The sequence below is a fragment of the Vanacampus margaritifer genome, chromosome 3 (genome assembly GCF_051991255.1).
Source record: "Vanacampus margaritifer isolate UIUO_Vmar chromosome 3, RoL_Vmar_1.0, whole genome shotgun sequence".
Lineage (NCBI taxonomy): Eukaryota > Metazoa > Chordata > Actinopteri > Syngnathiformes > Syngnathidae > Vanacampus > Vanacampus margaritifer.
The window spans coordinates 10,729,307-10,753,769 of NC_135434.1; the positions used below are offsets into that span (position 1 = coordinate 10,729,307).

At 38.2% G+C, this 24,463-nt stretch overlaps 2 protein-coding genes across 2 annotated transcripts; both read right to left on the reverse strand.

Annotated features, from left to right (window-relative positions):
* Positions 1 to 2,344: 2,344 nt before the first annotated feature.
* Positions 2,345 to 6,570, reverse strand: ptger4a (prostaglandin E receptor 4 (subtype EP4) a). The gene is made up of 2 exons (XM_077562297.1): positions 5,571 to 6,570; positions 2,345 to 3,520 (listed from the first exon to the last, which is right to left on the reverse strand). The coding sequence occupies exons 1-2, from the start codon at positions 6,381 to 6,383 to the stop codon at positions 2,978 to 2,980; spliced, it is 1,356 nt and encodes a 451-aa protein (XP_077418423.1). The 5' UTR covers positions 6,384 to 6,570; the 3' UTR covers positions 2,345 to 2,977.
* Positions 6,571 to 15,985: 9,415 nt separating this feature from the next.
* Positions 15,986 to 23,839, reverse strand: mrps27 (mitochondrial ribosomal protein S27). The gene is made up of 11 exons (XM_077561562.1): positions 23,710 to 23,839; positions 23,385 to 23,462; positions 22,456 to 22,526; positions 22,308 to 22,366; positions 21,044 to 21,158; positions 20,748 to 20,826; positions 20,264 to 20,379; positions 20,083 to 20,185; positions 19,743 to 19,885; positions 17,831 to 17,995; positions 15,986 to 16,336 (listed from the first exon to the last, which is right to left on the reverse strand). The coding sequence occupies exons 1-11, from the start codon at positions 23,780 to 23,782 to the stop codon at positions 16,085 to 16,087; spliced, it is 1,254 nt and encodes a 417-aa protein (XP_077417688.1). The 5' UTR covers positions 23,783 to 23,839; the 3' UTR covers positions 15,986 to 16,084.
* Between the last annotated feature and the right edge of the window lie 624 nt (positions 23,840 to 24,463).

Below are 24,463 nucleotides of genomic sequence, written 5' to 3' on the forward strand. Positions count from 1 at the left end.
TATACAATTTGTGATTAATCGTGAGTTAACTTGAAGTCATGCGATTAATTACAATTAAAAAATTAATCATCTGACACCCCTAATTTTTTAACCAAAAAAAGAAAAAAAGATTTATTTATTTTTATTCTGTGAAGCTCTAAAAGATTCTTAATTAACTTATTCACTGCCCTTGACGGCTATAGATTTAGAACAGATATAAAATTTGTGATTAATTGTGAGTTAACTATTGAAGTCATGCGATTAATTGCGATTAAAAATTTTAATCGCCTGACACCCCTAATTTTTAATAATCATTTCGTCAGGCGATTACATTTTTTAATTGCAATTAATCGCGTGACTTCACTACTTAACTCACAATTAATCACAAATTTTATATCTGCTTTATATCTTGTTAACAAAAGTTAGAAAAAAAAGTTAAACTAACAGAAATAGTTCAAATGAATTTTTGACGTTTATAGCCGTCAATGGCAGTAAATGAGTTAATAATAATATACAGCACCTGTCCAACATAAAACATGTACCACAGCCTATAATATCCAAATTTAGCTTGAAAAAAACTTTTTATCTGAAACACAAACATTTATTCATTTATTGTATATCATTATGAATCACAAAATCTGGAGATTGTCTTAATACGTTTCCATGAATGTTAAGGCCTTTGGAGTTGGTATTGGCGAGAGAATTGAATTCAAAACGTCATCTTTCACCACATCGTCCATCTTGATTCACATCCATCACAAACGTGATAAAACCCTCGAAAACGCTACGCTAAGCATAAACGCGCCGCATGTGGAAAAACATTCCCGGCAGGCACATGTAAATAATTAGGTGTCACAAACTGGAATCTTTTGTACCTTTTTCAGATATTTGAGATGAAATGTTCACGTGGATTCCAGCACAGACAAAAAAAAAGAAAGAAAAGAAACAGTTGCTGTTCACCACAAAAATAAAACTGCACACTGCACATTAGTCACGAGGCTAAAAACACCCTTTCAAAAAAGGGGGCTGTACAATAGAATCCTAAACAAAGACAGCTCCCAGAAGGATCACATTCGCTGCTGCTGCTGCTGACCGCAAATTCATGAATCAGCTGGTCGCAACTGTTATTTTGATGTCGGATTTCATCCAGTTCAACTGTCACAAGGTAGCACAAAAAAAAAAAAGGAAGGGTGTCTTTTCCCGTGGCTTGAGTCACAAAGAAGTGGGTCATTTCTGTTGGAATAATATTGAATTGAGATGAGTGAGGTAGCTGAGAGGCAAATAACAGTTATTTAATCAAGGTCAACGGCGCCAGGTATTGTTTTGATCATTGTTTGTTAGTTATTAAGCAAGATTATGCAATAATTACACATTCTAATTCCATGGAACTTTGTGTGGATTTCCGTTTACCGTTTGGGGGTGAATCTTGTAATTGTCCCCCCCCCCCCCTTCCTGTTCATTCCTTCAGGTAGGCTACAGCGGCTTTCAAAAACAAGCACGTTAGACTCGAAAAGTGTGATCGGTTGTTTGTCTATATGTGCCCTGTGATTGGCTGGCAACCCGTCGGACTCTCGCTCAAAGTCAATGTGGACTACACCGCATCAGCAACCCAAACAAAGGCAAGTGCTATAGGAAATAGACGGATAGTGCTTCATGAGGTTTTTTTTTTAACTCAACGACCGCCAAAAACGTTTAATGACGTATGCTAAAATCCTAATGAATGCCGCCAATAACGTCAACTACGTTTTTATTAATTTTTTTTATATGAGCAGTGCAACGTCTTGTGCAGCACTGCCTTGTCATTGGGGTTGTAAAATCCCAAAACAGCCACTAACTATGGCCACCAGATGGCAGCATTGTATCTCTTTTCAATGGGCTCCCGGTGTATGGAATTACAATGACACATGACAAATCTAATGAAATAGAACATTTTCAAGGATGACGTGAATGATCAAAGCCTTTGTCACATTAAATCTAATTCCCAGAGCGTCACTAAACAAAAAATATTAGTGTCTAAGTCACTGTTGTGCAGAAAATGTATCTTTTCACAAAACGCTTGTTTTCTCCTTATCTTTTCAATTTTAGCTCAATGTCACTCAAATTATCTACCGGTATTTTCAAATGATGATTACTAAAGACTATAATGTAGAATCATACATTTTTTTCTAATGAAAGAATGGAACGCAATTTTCCATTATATATAGTCGAAACACACAATATTCTGTTTGCCTTGAAAGATGAGTTAAAATACTCGAAATCGGCTGGCATTGTCGGGGTTGTTTTTTGGATAATGTTTGTCAGTCAAAGAGTTAAGACAAACGATTTTTTTTGTCATATTGGTTACAAACAAACTCCTTCACAAATATGCATAGAGAGGAATGTTTATTTCAGTTTTGCCATTCGAGTCACGATGGAACCATTTTCGTCACTAGAGTAGCAGCTAGCTAATATACAGACAGACAAACAAAACTACAGCTTGCTCCACAATTTTTAGTTACAGGAATTTACTAATTTACTATGCCTACCTCGGAATTCAAATTTCAGAGTCCCCTCCGTCGCTTGCTAACGTCTCAACCAGTAGCTAGCTGCTCGCTGACAAACGGACGGCTAAACCAGCACATACGATTTTCCCTTTTTTGCCACGGACTCACAACGGAACCATTCATTCCCCGCTTCAGAATAAAAATGGTTCTATCCTACAGTAGATTTCAAATGGTAGAGTCCTGTCCTTTCTATGCTAACAATTGCACCATGTGCTACTAGCTAACAAATGGACGGACAAACAAGTGATTTTTCCCTTTTTGTCAGTCAATCTAACAAAATTCAGTTTGCAACTCATGTACATCACGTACATGTACCCACTGTGGAAATTCAGCATTCCAGACCTTCAACAGTGCTTAAGTCTTCATTGTTAGCATTATTTTTCCTGACTGATTGCCTGCGAGATACGACTCAGTTCTTCCTTCCACATGGGCTCCACTTTGAAGTCAGTGCAAATTCAGATGCATTTTTCCTCCAGGGTTAACGAGCTGAGTGACACCTGTAACCCGGGGTCTTTAGCTGGGGAAGGCTGGGGGCTCCTGAGCACATGACTCCCCTCTGTCCTTGGGGCCACGTGGCCCTGCTCGCACGACGAAGCCCACGAGAGACTTTCCTCTTTGCGATTGTCACAGCAGCACCCGGCGTGCACCCCCCTTCCCTGGGAGAGGTACAAGAAAGTCCGGGCGCTTATATCCGGAACGGACACCGGCGAGTGCGAGTCCCTCACGGAGACGGCCGAGGACAGCGGACGGGGCGCGGCGTCCATGCAGCGGAAGCTCCCGTTGTTGCTCTTCTTGTCCTGGCTCTTGGCTCCCATCTTGCAGAAGAGGCACTTGATGTTCTCCACGAGCTGGCGGACGACGGCCTTGCGCAGCAAGATGTAAATCCACGGGTCCAGGATGGGGTTGAAGGAGGCGAAGCGAATGGCCGTCAGGTCGGGGTTTTTGTCCAAGCGTGGTTCTACCGGGGGCTTGTAGAGCTGGTTCAGGAACACCTGAGCCTGTAACAGAGAATGGAGAAGAGAATTTCAAAACTCTGGGGAACTTTTCTTTTTTATATATATATATTTTTTTTTTAATTAAAAAATTTTATTAATTTTTTTAAGCGATATCCCAAGAAAAAAACATCTGAGCAATAATTCAAGTACAGTATAATTAATTTACAATGCAATCTGTGATTCTACTTCTGTTATCATGAATCTAAGACTTATTTGGTCAACTTTTTGTCACACAGTTTGAAAAGACCAAACAAACAAGCATCGTCTAGAATGCAATTGTGGGCGGTGACCACAATAAAGTAAAACTATGCTTAACATGGGAAGTTCACAGTACAAACAGGAAACAGATTTGTACTTGACTGCAACCGCAGTAGCATTGTTAAAAGAACACAAAGTTTTCCATAACTGAAAATCCAGTTGAGTCACAAATGTTGGGACCTTTAAGAAGTCCATTTGGTATTTTACAAGTGAGATGCCTTTGAGCAAGAAAATAAATCTTCTATGAGCTATTTTGTGTGCTTAAAAATCAGACAAATTTCATGCAAGTATGCAACAGCCGTTCACACTCACATTCACACCGATGGAAAATTTAGAGTGCTCAATGGACTTCACATGCATGCATGTTTTTGGAATGTGAGAACAAACTGGAATAGGCTACTTTGCATGCACCTGAGCCGAGATTAGACACTTTCCTGCTCTAACTCATTCATTGCCAATGACAACTATAGACGTCAAAAATTAATTTGAACTATTTCAATTGGTTTAACATTTTTTCCCCTTTTGTTAACAAGAGTATGAAAACCTAGAAAAAAAATATTGTACATTTAGAACAGATATAAAATTTTTGATTAATCGTGAGTTCACTAGTGAAGTCGTGCGATTAGTTATGATTTAAAAAAATTAATCGCCTGATGCCCCTAATTTTTAATAATCTTTTCTTTAATTTTTTTTATTTTATTTATTTATTTTAATTTTTTTGCAATTTAAAGTAAGATTATTAAAAATTAGGGGTGTCAGGTGATTTAAATTTTTTTAATCGTATGACTTCACTAATTAACCCACGATTAATCAAAAATGTTATATCTGTTCTAATATATATTCTTATTTATTTAGATTTTCATACTCTTGTTAACGAAAAGTGGGATTTTTTTTTTTAAATAGAAATAGTTAAAATGAATTTTTGACGTCTATAGTCGTCAATGGCAGTGAATGAGTTAATATTTCAATATTCTTTACATTTCACACTTATTGACACTTACTCACACTTGATCGTAGCTCAGAGCCTATTTCTGTTGTCATTATTGACATTATGCATATTGTTGTTTTAAGTGTGATAACCGTTCTGCAACTATGACAATGTTCTATTCTGAGGCATAGTTTTCCCACAACTTTTTTTTTTGTCACATATTTTATATTAGAAAAATATCACGGCACAGCACCAAGCTAAATATCACAAAAAGTATACATTTTCAAAATGCATTGATGATCTTGTCTCAATTTATGCTCAATTAGTGTGAAATCTGGGCTTGCTTAGGTGAACCCAAAACTATTATTCTATTGTGTGAATGGCAACAAAATTACCTTCTTTGAAATAGCCTGTCATATTGTGTAATTGTAGAAAATAAAAAAATAAAATAAAAAGTATAAGTGTATATTATTTGCATAATAGGTTAGGAATATCTGCGACTGACAGTTTGCCGTGGCAAACAAATCATGAGTGCTGATTTTTTTTTAACTTTAGTTGTCTAAAAATGATCTACAAATAGCCTATACAATATGTTTGGGGGCAGGAACTTACATTGAAAAGCAAAATAGTTAAATGTTCTTCCATTAGATGACAGAAGGTGCGATTTAGCTCATACTTGTTGCCAATATTCTTACAAAGAATTCTTCCGCGTTGTATTCAACTAAACAACCAAGATTTTACACTAACTGATGTCAAACGGCTGCCCTGGCTAAATAAATGTCAAGAAACACTGCTAGAGGATCGATATCCAAAAAAACAAGCGCGTGTGTTTGCGTGCGTAAAGTGTGCGTAAAAGCGCCAACTCACAACAAGCGGAATAGAGCAGATGAGCACCACTGCCGAGGTGCCTATGAGCAGGATGACCATTTGGATCTCCGCGCCGGCCAGGCGCCCGAAACTCCGACTCCTTTTGCGCGAGTCCACGTGGCCGCGGTTCAGGTCCGTGCCCAGCGACGTCCTGCGCACGTAGCGCCGATGCATGCGGATGAGAGCCCCGCACACCAGCACGTTGCACAGCACCGTCGCCAGGATGAGCACCGAGCTGAAGCCCGCGTACATGAAGTTGAAGGCGGCGTCGCTCGTTTTGTTGCTCCGCCACTCCAGGAAGCACCACGTCTGCGGGTACTGCTTCTGGACGCGGCCGAAGAAGCCCACCACGGGAAGCGCGCAAAACAGCGCGTTGGACCCGTAGATGGCCAGCAGGGTCAAGCCGGCCAGCTTCTGGTCCACGTAGTCGTTGTAAAAGTACGCGTGGTTGATGGCGATGTACCGCTCGACGGACATGGCGCAGATGATGCTGAGGCCGGCCAGGGAGAAGAAGATGAGGGTGAAGCCGAAGTACTGACACAGGGGCTCCCCGCCGGGCCAGTCGCCCTTCACGTAGGTGGCGATGGTGACCGGGCTGGCCAGCAACGTGCCCAGGAGGTCGGTGACGGCCAGGCCGCACACCAGCGTGTAGAACGTGGTCTCCTTCTGCTCCTTGCGAGACTTGCACAGCACCGCGATGGCGATGACGTTGCCCACCACCCCGAATATGAACATGATGGACGGGATGGTGGGGATCATGGGGCGACCGCCCGTCACGGACGGCTCGCTCGTTGCGCTCTCCGTGCTCGCCATCCTCTGGAGGCTCCAGTCTTTACTTAGGAAAGAACTTTCACCACGTGCCGGAACCTCCGCTCGGGGCCAGGACGCCTCGGTGGCATTGTGTTAAAAGATCTGAAACAGGAGTCTGAACTTGCTTCAGAAGAGAAGCGAGCGTCCGTGGTGAGAAGCTCCGCAGGAGTGAGAGGTGAAGTCAGGCTCCACACTGCGGTGACTTCATTCAAACATTCGAGTCCCTCCCACTTGAGTTTCTCTCACGGAGAACATGTCGAAATATTAGGAACACCTCCCAGTAGAAGGAAGCCATCATTAACTCGGACTGACATGATAAATTAAACTACATCTTGAAACGTGAGACGAGAAATAGCTAGAGTACAATTAATGATATTTTTTGGCTAATAATTAGTATTTGTCCAAACATAATATAGGCTAGCCTCAGCATTTACAATATTATGGAATATTTGTTACATTTGTATACGATTTATTCAGATCTCTGCTCCTTTTCATTCAAGTTTGTTTTCCTCTCAAAGTATTTTGAAGTGACTTCACTGTGTTGAATATGACGGCAAACCTATTTGCAGATACACTGTAGGGCAGCCTGGCTGAGCCACATCCAATATGGCCGCCACGTAGACGTGACGGTCAGGTGGCGGCCATATTGGACGTTGAAAGTTCAGGGCTGAACAAGAAATTATGCCGGTTTTAAAGGACAGTATGCTGGATTTTTTATTTTCTAATGTTGATCCAACAAAAAAAAACACTTAATTTGAAAGGAAAAAAAGAACATACATTTTCACAAAAAAAAAATATTACATACGTCGCCAGTCACCTTACACAGGATGCAGGCATGTTTTGCTGCCATCTTTCTGCTCCGGATACCCGAAGAAGACAAACTTAGCTAACGTAGTAATTGGTGGCAGGCATGACAAGTGTGGTCTCTCGAGCACATGCTTCGAACTTAGGTCGTGGCATTCTATTAGTTCACCACTAGATGGTGCTAAATTCTACACACTGTCCTAACAGTAACTCCATTTAAATGTTATGTACGTACGACTTGTTTTTGGGGTTTCTTTTCTCCAAAACTTTTCCATCCAAGTTCTATTTGACTCGTTAGAACACAGAGCACACATACAGTCAGTGAATGAATGACCTACATTAATCTCATGTAATGAGATGCATTAGACGTGTTGTATATGTTTATTCATGAGGCACTTCACCTGACATCATTTCAGCCACAAACGCCTCATTTACCGCCCGTCAAAGACTGACGCTCTCGTACGTGCTCGTCCCCTCGCAAATAAACGACCTCAGCCATCAATGTCATGCCGCTTAGCTGTGGGCGGGGCTTAGCTGTGATGATGCCAAAGCTTGCTACACTGCTTTCTCTTTAAAACAACAACAATCCTAATGACAGACTTGCAACTAGCGCCTTATCGTCAAAATAGCTTGTTAACTCATTCACTGCCATTCACGGCTATAGACGTAAAAAATTCATTTTAACAATTTTTATTAGTTTTACATTTCCCCCCCCACTTTTGTTAAGAGTTTGAAAGCCTAAATTATTTTATTGTATTAAAACAGATATAAAAATTGGGATTAATCGTGAGTTAACTAGTGAAGTCATGCGATTAATTACGATTAAAAATTTTAATTGCCTGACGCCCCTAATTTTTAATAATCTTGTCATTCAAAAAAAACAAGTTTATTAATTTGAAATTTTTTTTAAAGAAAAGATTAAAAAATTAGGGGTGTCAGACGATTAATTTTTTAAATTGTAATTAATCGCATGACTTCATTAGTTAACTCACAATTAATCACAAATTTTACATCTGTTCTAAAAAAACAAACACAAAATTCTAGGTTTTCATACTCTTAACAAAAATGGAAAAAATGTTAAATAGAAATAGTTCAAATTCATTTTTGACGTCTATAGCCGTCAATGGCAGCGAATGAGTTAAACATATTGACGCTTATTCAAATGTTTTTTTGGCATTAATTCCCAGATTAGCATTTGATAACAACCTTAATTTTTTTGTTTCAATGCAACTTGGTACATGATAGCGTCAAAACTCGCGCTGCACGGAATTAGCAAATGCCTTGCTTGTTTTAACTAAGATGAATCACTTTTTGGATTATTTTTATTTATTTATTTATTTTTTCAAACCACAGTTTCCACTGAAGGGTTAGAGGCGCTGATGCCAAATGGCCACTTAATGAGCTGACGATTTCTTCTGCTGGAGGCCTTCCACATGCTTCCCTCATCTCGCAGAAGAACATGTTGGCCCCGGAGTGGCACGGCCCGCCTTGACGTCATCGCACTGATTGAGCCTGCGTGCTTGGAAACACATTAGTTGTGTTCTTTGTTGCGGCGTTGAAAACAGAAGGCGCTTTGTGTGAATAATTATTACAGTAAGTGAGAAATATTGTTATTTTAAGAGATATAAACACTTTGTTACTAAGTAGATTTTTTTTATGTATCTGTATTTTGAGGTTTTTTTTCCTGATGTCTTTTTACTTACTAGGAAACATTTCATTTTGATAGAATTAAAGCCTGAACCAAACACTTGACAAAACGAGTATTATATATTATTTTGAGATTGAAGAGTAGGTACATACACAGGCTCGATTCAAGGTATCAGCGGTCTCGAAAATTGCCATTAATTTCATGCAATTTTAGGGGAAAATACTGTATTGGGATACATAGGTCTTTAACTCATTCACTCGCAGCCATTTTCGCTGAAGCAACCCCCTTCGCTCCCGACTGATTTACTGGATTTTGACTGAGTTTGACTATTGTGTTCTGTTGCTATAAAAACATGGAACCTACCAAAAGAAAGATTAGGGTCTCTTTTTTTCATCAGGAAAAAAAAGTATATTTCTATCCGTTTGCGTTTTCATCATTATTCACAAATCTATTTAGAATCGTGAGTAAATTAGTTTTTTTTCTCCAACATGGCCCTGGTTGATCTCTTTTGATCTGCTGCCACCTGTTGGCCGTTTGTGTAATAACTACCATTTCCTCAACCGTTCTTTGCAGTTGAGAGGCTGCCTTTCTGTATGCTCTAGCACAGGGGTGGCCAAGTTCGGTCCTCGAGAGCCACTATCCAGCCTGTTTTTCATGTTTCTATCACACCTGATTCATGATCGGATCGTTATCATGCTTCTGCAAAGCCTCTTGATGAGCTGATCATTAGATTCAGCTGGGCTGAAGAAGGGAGACATGGGAAAACAGGCTGGACAGTGGCTCTCGAGGACCGAACTTGGCCACCCCAGCATAAAAAAAACTAAAAACTTATAAATACATCTTTGGGACGCTTATTTAAAATAGAATGTATTTATACGTTTTTGGGAGCAAATGAGTTGAAATGATCCGTCATTGTTTTTTGTTGGGCAAAAATGTTATGTATTAAAAGTACTAGAGGTATCGGTACTTTGTTGAGTAAAAAAAGTGGTATCGAACATCTCTGAAATTATTTATAGTAAAAATTCAATTGACTTTTTCACGTTAGTAAAGTTTAGTGTGTCAAATCATCACTTTTAGCAGAATCCTCGTCAACTGTGGGTGTAGGCTCCATAAAAAAAAAATATTTCCGATTGTTACATAACTTGGGTGTATGTGCGAAGTAGCGTATGATGTCATAATCCTGTGCACGCACCGTACGTGTGTCTGCTTCTAAACCTCCGCAGAATGCACCGAGAGCAGATTTGCCCGATTTGGCCTCTTAAGAATGGGACTTTTCCTGGATTTGTGTGCGGCAGTCAGATAACCCGCTACTTAGCGGCGGAGTCGAAAAATGAGTCGCAATCCGTGTTCCTGTCCGGAGCGCTCAACAATCACGCGCTTTGTGAATGAGATGAAAACATCACGTTTTGTTGAAATCCTGTGCTGAACAATTGCTTCATTGTATTGACGTATATGGAAGTGGAGGTTTTGTTGTTTGCATCGACTTATAAAATAATACATTTGATTGCGGGTGTTAAGTCTTTAATGAAGTGTTTTTGCTTAAAGCGGGCAAACTTCAGTTGGAGCTTCTTGTTCAGGCTGTGAGTCATTTCCCTCAGTGTGTTTGTTTGTTTGGCTTTTGAAGCTAGGTGTGAACCGACGCTTTATCATCTGATATGAGGGTTTTTTGACGGAGACGGAGAAAAAAAAAATGCAGCCGAAGAGTAAAACATTATCTGCCAGGGCAGGCACAGACAAGCCCGATTTGCCGCCAGGTTTTAAGAGGGCTCCACGCGCACGTTAAAACCGGTTTTGTCTTTTGTTTTGTTTTTAGATCGTCAACGTCGGACAGCATTCCAATTATCTTGTCCTCAAATCCCAATTTGTCATTTGCTGGGAAGATGAGAACAAAATGTTTTGAACTGTCAACAGCCATAAATAAAGAAAATGGAATCTTAACTCATTCACTGCCATTAACGGCTATAGACGTCATTTGAACTATTTCTATTAGTTTAACTTTTTTCCCCCACTTTTGTTAACAAGAGTTTGAAAACCTAGATTTTTTTTATTGTACATTTAGAACAGATATAAAATTTGTGATTAATCGTGAGTGAACTAGTGAAGTCATGCGATTAATTACGATTAAAAAATGTAATTGCCTGTCGCCCTTAATTTTTAATTATCTTAAAAAAAAATGAATTTATGGCAGTGAATGAGTTAAAGAGGACATCTACGAAAATTGACTTTTTAATGGCTTGTATACAAATCATTTTCAAGTTTAATTTGTACTATGAGCACACTTGTCTCAAACTATCTTTCCCCATTGAAATGAATGGAAATGTCATTCATGCATTCACGCTTCTCAAAACAACATTTGTGATGTGTTTTCATAAGGAAAAAAAATGCACTCTACAATATTGTACTCAACAATAATAACATAAATATAAATATTGTACAGATATAAACAGTATTTTTTGCAATTCATTGGGCATTGATCTGCTCCTTCTAGTGTGCAAAATTGTTCGTATATATAAATTCTTATTATTAAGTTTTATATCAACTCATAAAAAAAAAAAGTGTGACTTACGGTAACCATATGAATGAAAAAAGTTAAATACCGGTTTATATATATTTTTTATTTCAGCATTTGATATTTTTAGGGTTTTATGTTGTTGTCAATGCCACCTGCTTCATGTGTAATTTTCAAAAATGCAAGGAAATAAATGAACAATAACAAAACTCAAATCATATCAGACAGAAAGTGAGAGCAGTCGAGCCTTCTTACCTGGTTGCTGCACAAAAATGTATCGTATGAAAAAAGCTAATGATAAAGACAAATTAACTTCAATGCGTGTATATAAGTATACTTGAAAAATATACAAGAATGGTGATAACATGATCAGCCAAGTATGTGAAGTGTAAAAAACAACAAACTATTTCTTAGTTAAACTGCACTGTATTAACTCATTCATTGCCATTGACGGCTATAGACGTCATTCATTTCAACTATTTATTAGTTTCACTTTTTTCCCCACTTTTGTTAAGAGTATGAAAACCTAGAATTTTTTTTTTTTTACTGTACATTTAGAACAGATTTAAAATTTGTGATTAATCGTGAGTTAACTAGTTAAGTCATGTGATTAATTACAATTAAAAATTTAAATGCCTGATGCTCCTAATAAAAAATAAGAAGAAAAGATTATTTAAAAATTAGGGGTGTCAGACGATACATTTTTAAAAATTGTAATTAACCACATGACTAGTTAACTCACGATTAATCACAAATTTTATATCTGTTCTAAATGTACAATTAAAAAAAATTCTAGGTTTTCATACTCTTGTTAACAAAAGTGGGAAAAAAGTGAAACTAATAGAAATAGTTAAAATTAATTTTTGACGTCTAAAGCCATCAATGGCAGTGAATGAGTTAAATACACATGCTACAACGAGAGGCAAAACAAAAAAAAAGTGTTGCCCCTCTACTTGGTGTTTGTTATTTTTCAAAATGACCGTTATTATCATCATACTAGATATGTTTATGTCTGCTCAAGTAGATTTGCTGATACCCAAATGCAAATATCAGCGTTTTGGGATGTCAACTGTTTAGACTGACAATAACTTTTACACAACGTCAACGTGAAAACTGAATGAGGACAAGTGCATCAAAGCTCTCATTATTTACGTGGGGAAAACGCCAAAGTGGATTTGTGGTAAAAAATAAATAAATAATAAAATCATGTTTATAGTCAACAAGTGATGTGTCTGGCAGTAAGTCAACACTTGGTGAGATAAGTGCATATATAGAAAGATGATATAACAATACAGTATCCACACGCATATATTATTTCTGTAAAAAAAAATAAAAAATAAATACTCGCGTTTTGCCGCAATGGTCTTCATCTGACCCATGTACAATATTATCTACATGTGTGCAAAACACTGCCCTCTGGAGGCCAACGTGTGAAAAGCAGAAGCAGCAAATAACAGGGGTCACCAACTCTGGTCCTTGAAGGCCTTTTCCCCTAATGTGATCATGGATTTCTAAACTATTACATTTCAAATAGTAAATATGTCTCGCTATGTTCATAAGAATTGCTAAATTGTCATAAAATAAGATGTCATTTTCTTTTTAATTTTCCAATGAAAAAAAAACTAAACAGTGAATTCTTCAACTATTTGACAGATACAATTTTCGCATTGATTGTATGCATATGAATGTAAGAATTGGCATTATTATTATTATTATTATTTTTTTTTAAAGGAATTTCCCTTGTAATAATAAAATTGATTTTAATCAAACATTGCTAATAATTGGCAGCCGCTTCACTATTAAATTGTTTTAAAAAAAAAAAATGGCGAAGGGAATAAAATGGATGAATGGATAGAATGCTAAATTGTCATAAAATAAAATGTAAAATTGTTTTTTTTTTATTCTCCAATGTAAAAAATACGAAACGGTGAATTATTTAATTATTTGACAGATACATTGGCTGTATGCATATGAATGTAAAATTGACATGAAAAATAAATTACATATACATATATATATATCTTTAAGGAATTTTCCCTTGTAATAACAAAATACATTTTAATCAAAAATTGCTAATAATTGTCAGCCGCTTCACAAAAAAATCCTATTGTGGGACTTGCAATGGGAATAAAATGGATGGATGGAAAATTTGCCCTAACTTACCACAAAATATTGGATATTTTTTCTTCTGCTTCTTCCTAAAAAAAAGCAAACCAAAAAACAAGTTAGACTTGAAGTGAATGTGAACAAGCACCGTGTAACACATTCTTATCTCCAAGCAATGAATTCATTCTTACCTTCAGTTTAGGTCATCAGCGTTCCTCAAGATCAACAAATGTTCTGACTCGCTGTTCTTAGAAAATGGGCGTATGCGGGCGGGCGGCCTCTTTTGAAAATATTATGATTAAATTATGAAATTCCAATCAAGTGCAGTCACCTGGTGAGTCATTGGAATTAGTGGGAGTGCTGCTCTTTCGGGGTCAGTAGGTCGTGCACGCTTTGTGTGGACAAACATCACTCCCAAAACCGGATGTTAAATTATTATACAAGTAACAAGAAACACTATTAACATAAATTGATTACAAAACATTAACAACAACAATAATAATATTAATAATAATAGGAGGTCTATTTTCTGCTGCTGCAAACTGTGCCCTTATATTCATAAATGACTCTGGGGCGTTTCAAAAGAGCAAAAAAAAAAAAAGATTCGAAGCAGCATCCAAATCGAATTAGGAAATTATTGAATATTACTTTTGACTTAATAAGCAATGCGCCGCTGTCAGAACAAATGCCGCGCTCATCTCGTTGCAATCAAACAGGCAGACAAATTAAAGGCTGTTTGCAATCAAAGCTGATCATGTTGACGGGTAATAAAATGTATCCAGCAGCCATTTGGTGGTGAGTAAACCACATTTTGCAAATCCAAAAAGCCCTGATGAGGAACTTTTGTGTTTGTGTGGCAATAAAAGTGCATGTAAGTGAGTACATTGGTGGTTAGAATGTCCCATGAACAGAACAGAACATTTGTCCTCAAAAGTAAAAAAAAAAAAAAAAAAAATTAAAAAAATGCTGTGATAAGGACATAGCGGTTCTCTGGTTAATATCTGTAAGCAGCTGTCAGACGGCAATGTGATTTCCTGTAGTGGTGAATGTCTCACAGTAGCACGGGGCAACTTTCCAAGCTGCACTGATAAAAACATTCGCTTTGATGAACAGCAAGAAGCTAAACTCTATATACTGTATACACAAACAGTACATACACAAAGTTATTGAAGAATCGTTCACTATCTGCTAGGGATAGACCGATTATCGGTGCCGAATTTGGCATTTTGGCAAATATCTGCCTCGGCACATTTTACGAATCTGAAGGCCGATAAAGCTGATATCTCGCTGAGTGGTGAATGCTTGTGAACGTAGCGAATTTAGGGTTTTCATCGGGATTTGTAAGATGCTCACAGACCGTTTTTACTTGTCGTAAAGACATTTCGAACATATGATTTTTCACTGTCTGTGAAGATCTTTTGAAACCTTTTTCGAACCTCGACGAAAACGCCAAATTCGCTACATTCGCATGCATTTTTGTCAGACAAACTTTTCGTTTATTGATTTATTTAAATTTTCACTTCATAAAAAAAAATAAAAAATGATGCTGACACTGGGAACTCCCTACACATTTTTTTTTTTTTAAATAAAATAAAATTAATAAATTAATTAATTAACATAAAATAAATTATGTAGAAATTTTAGAAAACTTTTACAGTCGAAAACTTTAGGGAACTATTTTGCTTAGTTTTTAATTTAGCTTAACAAACCCTGGAAGCTCCCTGCAATTTTTGTTATCATTTTAAACAAAGCTGTCAATTCTTTATATGTTGGAAATTAGTACTTTTTTTTTTTTACACTTTTTTTTTCTTTTACTACAAATGAATATCGGCTTGAAATATCGGTTTCCTCGACAACTAATAATCGGTATCGGCCTTGAAAAAAAAAACATATCGGTCTATCATTACTAAGTGCTTAACTGCTGCTTGTTGCGTTAACTGCCACCATGCAGTGTTCATATCTGAATGAATTTTTTGCTTGCAAGTCAAAGCAAAAATCATCCAAGTGATGGCTGCTATCTAAAAAACAAAACAAAAAACAACTCGATATGAACCAAGTTGACTCGAGGACAAAAATGTGAACAAGATTGACTTGTATCGGATCTAAGCGATAAAATGGCAAATGTGTTGGATTCACGCTTGTTGTGCCCTTTACAGTAAGTCAACATCATTGCACAACGTTTTCTATCCCACCCCCGATACCCGCTTCTCGGGGGATTTATTATCCGTCCACATCTAAACAGTATTACGCATGAAGTCAAGCGCTTGATGTTTGATATGGGCAGCGTCGGCTTTTCTCCAAAACATAACACAAACCTCAGGACCATATAATGCATTCATTGTGTTTAACGCTCGTAACTGAATTCCTTTGCTTTTCTCCAGATTAGTTATCAGCAAATTCTTCAGCGCAATAACCCTTTCTTTACCCCTGTGAGAAAAACTCCCCAAGACGCAAGAACAGGAAAAGGAATGGAAGGATGTGATCCCAACATTCCCCTCTCGAGTTCTCATGGCGACAAGACTTACACAACTCAAGCCAGTCATTTCATTTGATTTTAATTTTGGACGTAGCCCAAAGGATAAAAAAAAACATGTACATTATTAACACCCAATAAGTGAAAGCAGCAGTGTCGAACCTTTAAGCCTGCTGCTGCATCGCCGCCTTGGCAGCGAGTCGCTCCCGCTTCTCCTCTTCGGCCTTCCTCCTGGTCTCCCGCTCCCTCTGGATCAGCTGCCTCCTCTCGGCCTCCCACGCCCGCAGCGCAGTCTCGTACTGATCCAGGTCCGGTCTCTCCACTGAGGGCAGCAGTTGTTGGGCCAGACCGGTCGCCAATGTCCGGAAGTCGGACGCGTCGACTTTGCCCTGACTTTCCAGCTGGCTGACCATCGCCTGGAAAGACAGAAATGCATTAGGCTGGATTTCAGTAACATTTCGTATATGGCTACATAGAAACCATTATGGGCTGTAATGATAACGGCGATATCATGATATCGCGATATTAAAACGGCGACCATATCACCGTCGCCATGTCACAATATTAAAAGCAGCACATCTGTTAAAAAAGTCAGGTTGATTTCCATTTGTGCAGTTCTAGCACCCTCTGGTCGCTAGTTTTTAGGCCGCTTCTGGGTCATTTCTTGTTGAAACAGGTCACTTCCTGTTGATTTTAGGCTACTTCTGGGTCACTTCCTGTTGAAACCTTATCACTTGTGTGCTCAGTTTGAATTGGATGTTGGAGTTTGAATTAATAAAGAAAGCAAAAACTAAAAACAAAAACTACCGGGTTACTTCCTGTTGAAATCTTAGGCCACTTCCAGGTCACTTCCTGTTGAAATCAGGTCACTTCCAGGTCAATTCCTGTTGAAATCAGGTCACTCGCTGTTGATTCTAAGCCACTTCCGAAATGTTGACCTTCGTTTTTTGATTTATTGTAAGGAAATTGAAGGGTTAGGAAGGAAATTGAGGAGGGTTAAGACGAAGCAAGCCTTGTCCGTATTTAATTAAAAAAAATAACAATACATTCTGATTAGACTTTTTTTTTTTATGTTTGTTTGTTTAGTGTGTTTTCTTTTTTCAGCACCGTTCTGGTTTGTGTGCTCAGTTTGAATTGGATGTTAGAGATTGAATTAATAAAGAAAGCAAAAACTAAAAACAAAAACTACCGGGTTACTTCCTGTTGAAATCAGGTCACTTCCAGGTCACTTCCTGTTGAAATCAGGTTACTTCCGGGTCAATTCCTGTTGAAATCAGGTCACTCGCTATTGATTTTAGGCCACTTCCGAAATGCTGACCTTCGTTTTTGATTTATTGTAAGGAAATTAAAGGGTTAGGAAGGAAATTGAGGAGGGTTAAGACGAAGCAAGCCTTGTCCGTATTTAAAAAAAATAAAAATTCTGATTAGACTTTTTTGTTTTTGTTTTGTTTTGTACGTTTAGTGTGTTTTCTTTTTTCAGCACCGTTCTGGTTTTTGTGCTCAGTTTGAATTGGATGTCGGAGTTTGAATTAATAAAGAAAGCAAAATGACAACAAAAAGGCCACTTCCCGGGCCACTTCCTGTCGAAATCAGGTCACCTCCGGATCACTTCCTTCCATTTCCAATATGGTTGTCGCCGCTGGACTACAGGCCATTATGTGGAAGCCAAAAGGTAAGCAGAGCTGCAGTGTTAGCACGGACAGTGCTAACACCATTAGCATCCGATGGCTTCATATGTGTGCTATTCATCTGCAGTTGGAGTGGTGAGTATCTCCAATAACACCACAACAAATTTTCCAGAGTTGTTCCTGGTCATTTTTTTGAGGGCGGAAACCGAGTCACTAGATGTGTTGGGAAAACTTAACAGGCTCACTTTCTTATGACTCCTTTAAACAACAACTCCATCCCACCTTGAATTTGCTGTCATATTCAGAAAGCTTTTCCCTCTCCGCCTGGTCATCTTCATCAACTTCTTCTTTTCCTTCTCCCCCCCCTGCCGACTCGTCGCCAGATGAATCGGACGAGTCGGACGAGGTGGACGACAGCTCGTGTAGCACGTCCTCCAGAAAAGCCAACTGAAATCAACACAATCATTTGTTTTATAACACACTAATGTATAATAAGATGCAGCTGGCCGCGTGTGATATTTGTCAGGTGACCTAAACGTCTTAATGCAAGCTTATCGCTGACCCGAGGCGCCGGGACGTCATGTCAATATGATACGTCCTGTGGTGCTTACGTGCACGCTCGCCGTTATTATCTGTCACGGCGTGTTTGGCCGATTAAGTCTGGGATGCTTACAGACACGCCGTGCGCCCTCTTCAAGATCTTGTTAGAATAAGGCTGAATGATCAAACTGGACCCGACTGTGTGATAATGAAAATATGACAGTGTGTGTGTGTTTTCCGTCTGGGTTGATAAACAGTGTCTGTGTTGTGTTCCTCACCAGATGAGGATGTTGTATGGAAAGAGAACAAGAGCTTTAGAGGGCATTGTGGGGAAAATCTGACCTAAGATAACAGCAAGTCATTTATAATACTGATAAATACACTGACTCGTATTATAATGAATGGCAACTCTGTTGTTGCTATGGCGACCCCAGATGTCCTACTTTAGCAGTCTTTCAATGCTGGGTTGAGTTTTGAAAAATGTCACACCCTCAAATGGCTTTAATATAACACAATTCAGTCAAAACTAAATATCCTTATTTAAAATGTGGTCTTTATAAAAGATGTGTCTTGTGCGTGTCTGCAACACGGTCTTATGAGGATCCATATTTTTTGGAATGATAACTGATCATCATAACTGGAGTGTGGCAAACAGATGTTTTGGCCTGTCCGGGACATTTATGGGCGGAGACTCAAATCAAATGCTGCTGTGCGAACCCCTGCTCCTGATTGGTGGACTGGTTTCACACTCATTCCTGGTCATTGATCATTCTTCTACTAGGGGTGTCAGGCAATTACATTTTTTAATTGTAATTAATCGCATGACTTCAATAGTTAACTCATGATTAATCGCAAATTTTATATCTGTTCTAAATGTACAATAGAATATTTTTTCATGCACTTAACCATAAAGTAGAAAAAAAATGAACTAGTAGAAATATAGCTGCACCTTTTAGTCATTGATTCAGTCATTTCATAATTCATAAAATTGGGTAAAAATAAAAAGATATATTGTAAAAATTGAGTGTGATATTGGTTTGTGTTTGTCATTATCTGCCACTAGATGGCATAATTGCATTTGTAAGACATTGGTGGCAGCTCAGTGGATTTTTCTTTTCATATTAAGAGCTATCTAATCTTTAACATGAAGTAACTTGTGAAATTCTGCAAATTTTTAAAATTGTAAAATACAACTTGACCCCAGTCTCCACAAATATATGCATTATTATTACTGATAAATTTTGAGATGGACGTGTCTGCTACGTTGCGACTGGAATTCCCCCAGTACAGGCTTTCTAAGTAAGGGGTGGTCATTCATCATGCGTTAAAAAAAATGAGTGGCATTAAAGGAACTTTAAATGAACTCAAAATTAAGGCACTAATTTTGACACCCCTATTGATTACATATTTATTTTTCAAAAAGGAAGGGTTCGGTGAATGCACATGGGAAACTGATGGGGTTCAGCACCTCCAGCAAGGTTAAGAACCACTGATTTTAAGTACAAAAAATGTCAGAAAGAGACCTGGAAACGGTTTTTGACATTTAAAAAAATGCCTACTATACTTCTTTTATGCATGAAAGCCATTTAGTTGAACTGCAAGAAGAGTGTGTGACTGATTTTAAGGCTGTGCTTGAAACATGTTAAGTCCTTACGGAGTCTTTGGCCAGTTTGACGTCACCGGCGGAGGCAGCAACACCGTCCATGACAGCCAGTGCTCGACTCATATATCCTCGCTCCCAGAAGAGGGGCATGCCTTTAAACACAGCGTGGATGCCCTTCTGCATCTCCACCTTGCCTGGGAAAACACAACAATACACTGTATAGTGAAGGGGTCCGAAACCTTAAATACTCAAAAGAGCCATTTGGCCACAAATCCCTTTTGACGCGAGGATAACAATGCCTCTTTTTTTTTTTTTTTTTTTTTTACATGTACGTGTAAGAAACTGCCACCTGCAAGTACATCTGAAGCTTAAGCTCCTCCCTCATGCTTACCGAGCAGAACGTTTCCCAGGAAGCGAGCGGTGACGCCTACGCTGCTGTCTTGCCTGAGGCCGCAGATGAGCAGCGACGCCCCCAGCGCTCGCTCCTGCGACACCTGAGTACACGTCTGACGTCACTTTTGAGAAGAGACCCCAATTTTGGAAGCGCGGCTTCGGTGTTTGCGCGCACTCACGGTGAGTTGAGGTCGGGTTGCTAGGTAACTGGCCAGAGTGTACAGAGAGAGGATCTGCGTGGACGGAAGGTCAAAGGCCTCCTGGAGCATCACCTCGCCCACCACGGACGACGCGCCTGGAATGATTCGGCACAACAATTGCAAACATTGTAGGCCTCAACCCAAGAAGTGGGCAAGCGTTTGAGGTCAAGGGTCACATTTGGTTGATTGTGTTTGTATTTTGCCATTCACAGTTCATAATTGAATGAGCGAAAATACAAACAAAAAAATGTGTTATTGTAAGGGCAGTTAATAAACTTTTTTTTTTTTAAATAAAATAAAAAGCTTAATTAATGAAATACAGTATACACAAACTATATTAGTCCTGCATTATGCACTTTACCAAGCCTTTTTGGACAACTTTATAGGAAACGTTTTGGAGAGGTGTACAGGTGTCCCAATACTTTTGCGCATTTCTCCAAATTCAAACTCAACAAGGGCTTACTCTTGAAGTCCTCGTCCCTCAGGTAGGAATCAATGAGCAGGTTGAAGGTGAAGTTGTCAGGAAAGATTCCATACTGGACCTACAAGAAACACACTTTGGTCCTCATTTTTTTTCCCCTCCACAAAATATTACACTTAATGACATCAACTAATTTGACGAAAATATAACACTGTATTTAATATTTGATTTAGCAATGTGTTTATTATAGCGCTTGCTGTATCTTACTGAGAAATTCTAATATTTTATTATGACATGTTATGTACGTGGCTAACTTCTGCACTTTGTTTAGCACGTACCTTGTTTTGAAGCGTGTGCAGGGCCTTGTCTCTGGCGCCGTATTTCAGACACTGCCTGACCCAACTGTGAATAGTCCAGTCTCGAAGGTACCAACAATTTGGACTGTGACGGAACCTAGACGGCGACAAAACAAGTTTCTTTTTTTAATCTTTTTTTTTTTTATCATTAAGTACAGTATGATGATAAATATGATACAGAATAAAGTATGTGATTTCACAAGCAAGAATGAAATCAACTAAAACATTTTATATCCTCCCATTGACATACACAATAGACCCATATAAATAGCTGAATGTGTATCTAGTGCAAACAGGAATCAGTAGACCTCTGCCAAGGCACCTATTGATTTGTACATCTTCACAGATACATCATTCTTGAATTTCTTTCCTACAATTTATGCTGCTCAATAAATGTATTAATAAACAGCTATCAGGAATACTATATATTATTTCTTGTGTATTGCCATTTTCAGTTTAATAAATATAATTTACTGAGACAAAAACAAGCATGAGGTGACAAAATGGAGGCTGGGGGTTCACTTGAATTAGTACTCCATTTTTAATTATTTGAGAAACAAGCAGCTATTATTGTAATTATTTAACTTTTTTTTTTTTGGATAATTCTCAATAGTGCTGGTCCTCATTAGGTTTGCTTGTTTGCAGCCAAAAGTCACCATCACATAGACAAACAACAATTCACACTCATATTTACACTAATAGAAAATTTTGAGTCTTCGGTGACTTAAACCCACAATTTCCTGACGTTGCGGCTTGTTAACCATGAGTCTACCATGCCACTGAGGGCATTCTCTTTACTTTAAATTACATCTTGTAATATATGCAAAAGTGAACACAAAATACAGGAACTGGAAAGTATTCAGCATTACAGGCCTGTGCTAAGCTTTCAAGAAGCTTTATGGAAATCAGATGAGTAGTTTTAGCGTAATTCTGTGAACTAACAAAATGTGGTATTTACACAACCATCTCGGTATTTAAAAATATTATTTAGTTGTTTATTTCAGCCCGTTGTTCATCAGAACGCATGTGAGCAGAACATGTGAACGATCGTGAAGCGTCCTAAAAGTTGTAATCAGATTTCCAGTGGAAGGGCTAAACAGGAAAAGGTGGGAACAAAGCAAAGCATGTGAGCGAGCATAAAGCAAAACAGACAAAGCAAACAGACAATACATTCCAGGAAAACACAGGAAAAAAAAAAGCTTGCAAAAGCACAGCTGTGAGCTCGACAGCAGCAGATTTGACTGACTTGTAAAGGTAGTACTCGGCTTGATCCACCTCCTCTCGAGATGATATGTTGTCCACAAACTGGGGGGGGGGGGGGGGAAACACACACAAATTAAGCCAATGAAAGCCAAGCAAATGATAACTTCAATCATCATAATGTCAAAACTCACCTGTGACACAGTCAGTGAGCTAACAGGAAGATTCTTCTCATATGTCCTGTCCATGTTGCTGGCCAGCAAAGCTTCAATGTTGTTTTTTTAAAATAAAAGTACAAATTAATATTGTTGGGTTTTAACACTTTCTGTCAAATAGTAGCTGAGCTTGTTAGACTTCTAAAACTAGCTTAACTGACAAGCCAAAATATAAATGTATCATCCTTTTTGTTGTTATATAATTGAGAGTCCATCCTAACATGCACAATGGCAAAAGTGGAGCTACACTGCCACCTTGTGGTCTTTACACATCCTGCAAAACCATACTACAAATGTGATAGCTTGGCTTATTCCATTGCAGTACAGTATAAACAATGGACATAAGAAATTTGCACACCCCTGTTCGAATACCAGGATTTTGTGATATAGAATATGAGACCAAATCATTTAAAACGTTTTTTCCACCATTACAGTCTGTGACCTCTAACCTGTCCAACTTCATTGTAATTTAATCATTTTTCAATTTAATTCATTTAATCTTTTCAAAAATCCATCCATCCGTCTTCTATACTGCTTTTAAAGCCTATCCCAGCTGACTTTGGGCAGGCAAATGAAATATAAAGTTTTGTTCTATTCCATGAGCTAATTCAACATTGACACCAGCAGCCAAGTAAATTATCTGTCTTTGCATCATGTGCACATTAAGACCTGTCAGTAAGCGACATAGAAATTTCAATCTGGAGCCAAAAAGTGAATATTGTAAATACAAACATGGGAATAATTACGGTAAGACATTAAACTTATGACATTGTTAAGATGTGATAACAATATTCCGAAAGGACTTGACTGCTTGGCATAACAGTCACCTCATGGGCTTAATATGCATCACACATGCATAGTTATTGAATCAGGGAACTCATTTAGATATTTATAACATGTGTTTTTACCCAAATTCTGAGGGTCTTTTTCTCTTGCTTCCCACAACGTGGCGTCCGAATATGCTGCTGAAAGTAACCATCTTCTGGCTGCAAATACACACGTACATTGCATTATTCTTAACACAGAGTTGAAAAGACCACCTTTGCTACATCTTCAACGACAAAAAGAGGGACTGGAGATGCTGTCAGCTGCAATTAGCTAACAACATGAGTAGCGGACATTTCGCTCTTGTTGATCCATCGTCAAACGTACGACAAAATTCCAATGCACACATTAATACGAACTAAACACATAAAACATCAGTGTGTTAAAGCCACTCGGACGAAAACTCACTTGACACAGACGGAGATAAACGTTGAACTTTGACAGCAGCAGTCATACAGCGTCTCCAGACGGAGGCTGCCATCTTTGGACGATACCACTTGTCAATTGGAGCGGAGGGGTGCAAGAAGGAATGCGACTTCCGGTTTAAACCTAAATGTACTCCTTTCTGAAAAGAATCATTCACGTTCGTTTTGAAGACTATCTAAGAGAATTCTAGTTAAGCGTGCACATAATTATACACTAACAGCTACAGCGCAAGTATATAACACACTTTTTTTTGTGCGGAATTAAATTAAATTACCTAAAAAATACAAATTAAAAATGTTCATAGCCAAAACAGTAATACATTGATAAACGCACGCGATGGGTAAAAAAATACACTTGACGAAATAACAATACAAACCAATTTTTAATATAAATAAATACAAATAAATCACATGCTGTTTGTGTAGTTCGTATTACTATTATTATTATTATTATTATTATTTAATTAGATAGATTGATGGATTGATTGATTGATTATTGATTCCAGTGGAATCAATTAAATGTCAATAGAGGGCGCTACATGCATGAAGAAAAGACTAGACTAGAAAATACAGTGCAAAGCTCACTGTTATGTTTGGATGTCTTTCTAAATATTGTCAGCATATGACAATTGTTTTATCATGTGACTTTGTACTCTATTATCTTATTACACCTGTCCTGTTTTCTGTTTCTGCACAGTGGGGTCACCGACTCAGTGAGCCATCAAGCACTGGAAGTC